The 7,483-nt window shown below is 55.9% G+C and overlaps 1 protein-coding gene across 1 annotated transcript in view; it reads right to left on the bottom strand.

Moving 5' to 3' along the window:
- Positions 1-5,665: 5,665 nt before the first annotated feature.
- Positions 5,666-7,483, bottom strand: part of LOC108445721 (basic salivary proline-rich protein 1-like) — a gene marked incomplete at its 5' end in the record, with an annotated part of 5,416 nt that continues 3,598 nt past the window's right edge. Inside the window, one exon of the mRNA XM_017730456.1 lies at positions 5,666-7,480. Coding sequence (XP_017585945.1) covers positions 6,404-7,480 — 1,077 coding nt within the window. The remainder of the gene's footprint in view (positions 7,481-7,483) is intronic.

Raw genomic sequence — 7,483 nt, 5'->3', positions numbered from 1 at the left:
CAAAACCCCCCTGGGACCCCCAAAAACCTCCCAAAAACTGCCCTGGGACCCCCAAAATCCCCCTGGGACCCCCAAAAACCTCCCCAAAATCCCCCTGGGACCCCCAAAAACCTCCCAAAAACTGCCCTGGGACCCCCAAAAACCTCCCAAAAACTGCCCTGGGACCCCCAAAAACCTCCCAAAAACTGCCCTGGGACCCCCAAAAACCCTCCGGGACACCCAGAAACTGCCCTGGGACCCCCAAAACTGCCCTGGGCCCTCCCCCCCCAAAAAACTCCGGGTGCCCCTGAGGCCTCTTCCGGCCGGAAGCACCCAAAGGTGGCGGGGACGTCACCTCCGGACTGGGAGGGGAACTGGGGAAACTGGGAGGGACTGGGGGGGCTGGGAGGGGAACTGGGAGGGACTCGGGGGGCTGAGAGAAGAACTGGGGGAACTGGGAGGGACTAGGGAAGGAAATGGGGGAGACTGGGAGGGACTGGGGGAACTGGGAGAGATGGGGAAGGGGAACTGGAAGGACTGGGAGCAGCCTCCGCCAACGATGGGAACGCAACTGGGAACACTGGGAACATCCCAGTCCTGGCCCCGCCCCTGCCCACGCCCTCCCAGTTCGGACTCGGAGCTCCCCAGTTCATACTGGGAATGGCAAATCCCTTCCCAGTCCATACTGGGACTCCCCCACCCCTTCCCAGTCCATACTGGGAACCTCCAACCACTTCCCAGTCCATACTGGAAGCCCCGATCCCCTCCCAGTCCATACTGGAAGCTCACCAGTTCATACTGGGAGTGGTAAATCCCTTCCCAGTCCATACTGGGAGCCCCCAGTCCCCTCCCAGTCCATACTGGGAGCCAGACCAGTAACAGGCATTGTTTATTGGCTCTACTGGTCCATACTGGTTCATACTGGTTCATACTGGTTCATACTGGTTTTTATTTGCTTATACTAGTCTATACCAGTTTGCCTCACAGTGCTTTTTACTGGTTTGTACTGGTTTGTATGGTTTTTACCATTGATACTGGTTGATACTGGTTTACACCGGTCCATACTGGTCCATACTGGTTTTTATTTGCTTATACTGGTCTATACCACTTTGCCTCACACTGGTTTTTACTGGTTTTTACTGGTTTTTACTGGTTTTTACTGGTTTTTACTGGTTTTTACTGGTTTTTACTGGTTTTTACTGGTTTTTACTGGTTTTTACTGGTTTTTACCACTTATACTGGTTTGTACTGGTTTATACTGGTTGTTACTGGTTTGTACTGGTCCATACTGGGAGAAGGCCTATGGGCATCAATACAGCAGTGGGGGCACCCTACCAGTCCATACTGGTCCATACTGGGAGGACGCAAGGCCACGCGGGTGAAGAGATCCTGGGCGAGCTCTGGACTGGTTTGTACTGGTCCGTACTGGTCCATACTGGGAGGACGCAAGGCCACGCCGGTGAAGAGCTCCCAGTTTGGCTGCTGGACTGGTCCGTACTGGTCTGTACTGGGGCATGCTGGGATGGCTGAAGGCCATGGCAAGGCACTGGTCCGTACTGGTCCATACTGGTCCGACCCAAGGCGATGCACGTTGGGCTCCCAGCTCCTTCCTGCTCCACACTGGTCCGTACTGGTCCATACTGGTCCGGCCCAAGGCAACGCAGATCCAAGAGTTCCCAGCCGGGACGTCGCAGTGGCTCATACTGGTTCATACTGGTTTATACTGGGATTTCCCACGGTGGTGCAGAACCCAGCGGGGAGGCACTGGGCTGTACTGGTTCATACTGGGAGGGGTCTCCGGTGCCACGGGGGGGGTCACAGGGAGGGCCTGGGGGTCTCTGCTGACCCCAAGCAGGAGCCTCACGCCCCCACGGGGGTCCCCACGTTGTCCTGGGGGCTCCCAGGGGGTCCCTGGAGACCCTCATGGGGTCCCACCGTGTCCTCCTGACCCCAGCGTGACCTCAGGGGGGTCCCCGAGGTGACCCCGAGACCTCTCAGACCTCCCATGGGGTCCCACCGTGTCCTCCTGACCCCAGCGTGACCTCAGGGGGACATTTGATGGTGTCCCCACATCGTCCCACAGCTTCCCGCGCTCGGCTTGGGAGTGCCCGTGACGGCTCTGGGCTCCCTGGAGATGTTCTGTGGGTTCCCCACATGGTCCTGAAGACCCCCAGAGTGACCAAAGGGGCCCCAAGGTGACCTCAAGATGTTCTACAGGGTCTCCACATTGTCCTAAAGACCCCCTGAATGACCAAAGGGTCCCCAAAGAGACCTTGAGATGTTCTATGGGGTCTCCACATTGTCCTAAACACCCCCAGAGTGACCAAAGAGTCCCCAAGGTGACCTCAAGGAGATGTTCTACCGGGTCTCCACATTGTCCTAAAGACCCCCTGAGTGACCCCAGGGTCCCCAAGGTGACCTCCAGACCTCAAGGAGATGTTCTGTGGGTTCCCCACATCGTCCTAAAGACCCCCAGAGTGACCAAAGGGGCCCCAAGGTGACCTCAAGATGTTCTATGGAGTCTCCACATTGTCCTAAAGACCCCCTGAATGACCAAAGGGTCCCCAAAGAGACCTTGAGATGTTCTATGGGGTCTCCACATTGTCCTAAACACCCCCAGAGTGACCAAAGAGTCCCCAAGGTGACCTCAAGGAGATGTTCTACCGGGTCTCCACATTGTCCTAAAGACCCCCTGAATGACCAAAGGGTCCTCAAAGAGACCTTGAGATGTTCTATGGGGTCTCCACATTGTCCTAAACACCCCCAGAGTGACCAAAGAGTCCCCAAGGTGACCTCAAGGAGATGTTCTACCGGGTCTCCACATTGTCCTAAAGACCCCCTGAATGACCAAAGGGTCCTCAAAGAGACCTTGAGATGTTCTATGGGGTCTCCACATTGTCCTAAACACCCCCAGAGTGACCAAAGAGTCCCCAAGGTGACCTCAAGGAGATGTTCTACCGGGTCTCCACATTGTCCTAAAGACCCCCTGAATGACCAAAGGGTCCTCAAAGAGACCTTGAGATGTTCTATGGGGTCTCCACATTGTCCTAAACACCCCCAGAGTGACCAAAGAGTCCCCAAGGTGACCTCAAGGAGATGTTCTACCGGGTCTCCACATTGTCCTAAAGACCCCCTGAATGACCAAAGGGTCCTCAAAGAGACCTTGAGATGTTCTATGGGGTCTCCACATTGTCCTAAACACCCCCAGAGTGACCAAAGAGTCCCCAAGGTGACCTCAAGGAGATGTTCTACCGGGTCTCCACATTGTCCTAAAGACCCCCTGAATGACCAAAGGGTCCTCAAAGAGACCTTGAGATGTTCTATGGGGTCTCCACATTGTCCTAAACACCCCCAGAGTGACCAAAGAGTCCCCAAGGTGACCTCAAGGAGATGTTCTACCGGGTCTCCACATTGTCCTAAAGACCCCCTGAATGACCAAAGGGTCCTCAAAGAGACCTTGAGATGTTCTATGGGGTCTCCACATTGTCCTAAACACCCCCAGAGTGACCAAAGAGTCCCCAAGGTGACCTCAAGGAGATGTTCTACCGGGTCTCCACATTGTCCTAAAGACCCCCTGAATGACCAAAGGGTCCTCAAAGAGACCTTGAGATGTTCTATGGGGTCTCCACATTGTCCTAAACACCCCCAGAGTGACCAAAGAGTCCCCAAGGTGACCTCAAGGAGATGTTCTACCGGGTCTCCACATTGTCCTAAAGACCCCCTGAATGACCAAAGGGTCCTCAAAGAGACCTTGAGATGTTCTATGGGGTCTCCACATTGTCCTAAACACCCCCAGAGTGACCAAAGAGTCCCCAAGGTGACCTCAAGGAGATGTTCTACCGGGTCTCCACATTGTCCTAAAGACCCCCTGAATGACCAAAGGGTCCTCAAAGAGACCTTGAGATGTTCTATGGGGTCTCCACATTGTCCTAAACACCCCCAGAGTGACCAAAGAGTCCCCAAGGTGACCTCAAGGAGATGTTCTACCGGGTCTCCACATTGTCCTAAAGACCCCCTGAATGACCAAAGGGTCCTCAAAGAGACCTTGAGATGTTCTATGGGGTCTCCACATTGTCCTAAACACCCCCAGAGTGACCAAAGAGTCCCCAAGGTGACCTCAAGGAGATGTTCTACCGGGTCTCCACATTGTCCTAAAGACCCCCTGAATGACCAAAGGGTCCTCAAAGAGACCTTGAGATGTTCTATGGGGTCTCCACATTGTCCTAAACACCCCCAGAGTGACCAAAGAGTCCCCAAGGTGACCTCAAGGAGATGTTCTACCGGGTCTCCACATTGTCCTAAAGACCCCCTGAATGACCAAAGGGTCCTCAAAGAGACCTTGAGATGTTCTATGGGGTCTCCACATTGTCCTAAACACCCCCAGAGTGACCAAAGAGTCCCCAAGGTGACCTCAAGGAGATGTTCTACCGGGTCTCCACATTGTCCTAAAGACCCCCTGAATGACCAAAGGGTCCTCAAAGAGACCTTGAGATGTTCTATGGGGTCTCCACATTGTCCTAAACACCCCCAGAGTGACCAAAGAGTCCCCAAGGTGACCTCAAGGAGATGTTCTACCGGGTCTCCACATTGTCCTAAAGACCCCCTGAATGACCAAAGGGTCCTCAAAGAGACCTTGAGATGTTCTATGGGGTCTCCACATTGTCCTAAACACCCCCAGAGTGACCAAAGAGTCCCCAAGGTGACCTCAAGGAGATGTTCTACCGGGTCTCCACATTGTCCTAAAGACCCCCTGAATGACCAAAGGGTCCTCAAAGAGACCTTGAGATGTTCTATGGGGTCTCCACATTGTCCTAAACACCCCCAGAGTGACCAAAGAGTCCCCAAGGTGACCTCAAGGAGATGTTCTACCGGGTCTCCACATTGTCCTAAAGACCCCCTGAATGACCAAAGGGTCCTCAAAGAGACCTTGAGATGTTCTATGGGGTCTCCACATTGTCCTAAACACCCCCAGAGTGACCAAAGAGTCCCCAAGGTGACCTCAAGGAGATGTTCTACCGGGTCTCCACATTGTCCTAAAGACCCCCTGAATGACCAAAGGGTCCTCAAAGAGACCTTGAGATGTTCTATGGGGTCTCCACATTGTCCTAAACACCCCCAGAGTGACCAAAGAGTCCCCAAGGTGACCTCAAGGAGATGTTCTACCGGGTCTCCACATTGTCCTAAAGACCCCCTGAATGACCAAAGGGTCCTCAAAGAGACCTTGAGATGTTCTATGGGGTCTCCACATTGTCCTAAACACCCCCAGAGTGACCAAAGAGTCCCCAAGGTGACCTCAAGGAGATGTTCTACCGGGTCTCCACATTGTCCTAAAGACCCCCTGAATGACCAAAGGGTCCTCAAAGAGACCTTGAGATGTTCTATGGGGTCTCCACATTGTCCTAAACACCCCCAGAGTGACCAAAGAGTCCCCAAGGTGACCTCAAGGAGATGTTCTACCGGGTCTCCACATTGTCCTAAAGACCCCCTGAATGACCAAAGGGTCCTCAAAGAGACCTTGAGATGTTCTATGGGGTCTCCACATTGTCCTAAACACCCCCAGAGTGACCAAAGAGTCCCCAAGGTGACCTCAAGGAGATGTTCTACCGGGTCTCCACATTGTCCTAAAGACCCCCTGAGTGACCCCAGGGTCCCCAAGGTGACCTCCAGACCTCAAGGAGATGTTCTGTGGGTTCCCCACATCGTCCTAAAGACCCCCAGAGTGACCAAAGGGGCCCCAAGGTGACCTCAAGATGTTCTATGGAGTCTCCACATTGTCCTAAAGACCCCCAGAGTGACCAAAGGGGCACCAAGGAGACCTGGAGATGTTCTATGGGGTCTCCATGTCGTCCTCCAGACCCCCAGTGACCAAAGGGTCCCCAAAGTGACCTCAAGATGTTCTATGGAGTCTCCACATTGTCCTAAAGACCCCCAGAGTGACCAAAAGGTCCCCAAGGTGACCTCAAGATGTTCTATGGGTTCCCCACATTGTCCTAAACACCCCCAGAGTGACCAAAGGGTCCCCAAGGTGACCTCAAGGAGATGTTCTATGGGGTCTCCACGTTGTCCTACAGACCCCCTGAGTGACCAAAGGGTCCCCAAGGTGACCTCAAGATGTTCTATGAGATCTCCACATTGTCCTAAAGATACCCAGAGTGACCCCAGGGTCCCCAAGCTGACCCCGAGATCTCAAGGAGATGTTCTATGGGGTCTCCATGTTGTCCTACAGACCCCCTGAGTGACCAAAGGGTCCCCAAGGAGACCTCGAGATGTTCTATGGGTTCCCCATGTCGTCCTAAAGACCCCCAGAGTGACCAAAGGGTCCCCAAAGAGACCCCAAGACCTCAAGGAGATGTTCTATGGGTTCCCCGTGTCATCCTAAAGACCCCCAGAGTGACCGAAGGGTCCCCAAGGTGACCCCAAGACCTCAAGGAGCTCTCCTATGGGCTCCCCACGTCACCCTCCAGACCCCGCCAGCGCCCGCAGGCTTCCCAAGGAGCACCCGCAGGGAGCCCCCACCCCATCTTTTCGCCGGGGGCGGCGGGGCCCCGTCGTCCTCCACCGTCACCTCCTCGTCCGAGGAGGACGAGCACGAGGAGCACGAGGAGGAGCACGAGGAGGAGGAGGAGGAGGAGGAGGAAGGCTCTTCCCAAGCCCAACGGCCGCCCCAAGGGTCTTCGGGGGTGGTTGGGTCGTTGGGGGTGGTCTTGGGGTCATGGCGGTCGTTCTCGGGGTCATCGTGGCCGTGCTTGGGGTCCTCGTGGCTTTCTCTGAGGTTGTGTCCCTCTCCAAGGTCGCCATGTGCTTCTCCAGGGTCATCGTGTCCTCCTTTGGGGTCACCACCTCTCATCCCAGGGTCACCACGTCCTTCTCTTGGGTCGTGTCCCTCTTCGGGGCCACCAAATCCTTCTCTGGGGTCATCTCGTCCCTCTTTGGGGTCTTCTTCTGCCTCTGGGGGGGACTTGGGGCCATTGAGGGCCCCACCAGCCCCTTTGGGGTCTCGGCTGAGCTCTCCAGGGTCCTCTCCAACCCTCTCTGGGGTTCTGGGGTGTTCTTGTCCCTCCCTGGGGACGCTGTGACCTTGGTGGGTCCCCCCGGAGCCCTGGGGGTCCCCCCCAGCCCCCCAGCAGAGGCTGTGGGGTCTCTGCTCCATCTCCAGGGCGTCGGTGCCTTCCTCCACCTTCCTGGGGCCGCCCGGCTCCGAGTCCTTGGAGCCCTCGGGGGCTTCTCCAGCGCCCCTGGGGGGTCTCCTCTGGGGGCTCTTGGGACCTTTGGGGACATGGCTGGAGCTCCTAGGACCCTCCTGGCCACCCCCAAGACCCTCAAGGACGTCCCCAGAGCTCCTGGGACCCTCCTGGGTGGCCTTGGGACCCTCTGGGCCATTGCTGGAACCTTTGAGGCCACCGCTGGAGCTCTTGGCACTGTCAGGGACAGCTCCGGAGCTCTTGGGACCCTCAGAGCCATCGCCGGCAGCCTCGAGACCCCCGAGACCACCCCCAGAACCCTC

Source organism: Corvus brachyrhynchos, unplaced genomic scaffold (genome assembly GCF_000691975.1).
Source record: "Corvus brachyrhynchos isolate BGI_N302 unplaced genomic scaffold, ASM69197v1 scaffold333, whole genome shotgun sequence".
Lineage (NCBI taxonomy): Eukaryota > Metazoa > Chordata > Aves > Passeriformes > Corvidae > Corvus > Corvus brachyrhynchos.
The sequence above is the reverse complement of the archived record's forward strand: the minus strand, read 5'-3'. Positions and strand labels throughout refer to the sequence as shown.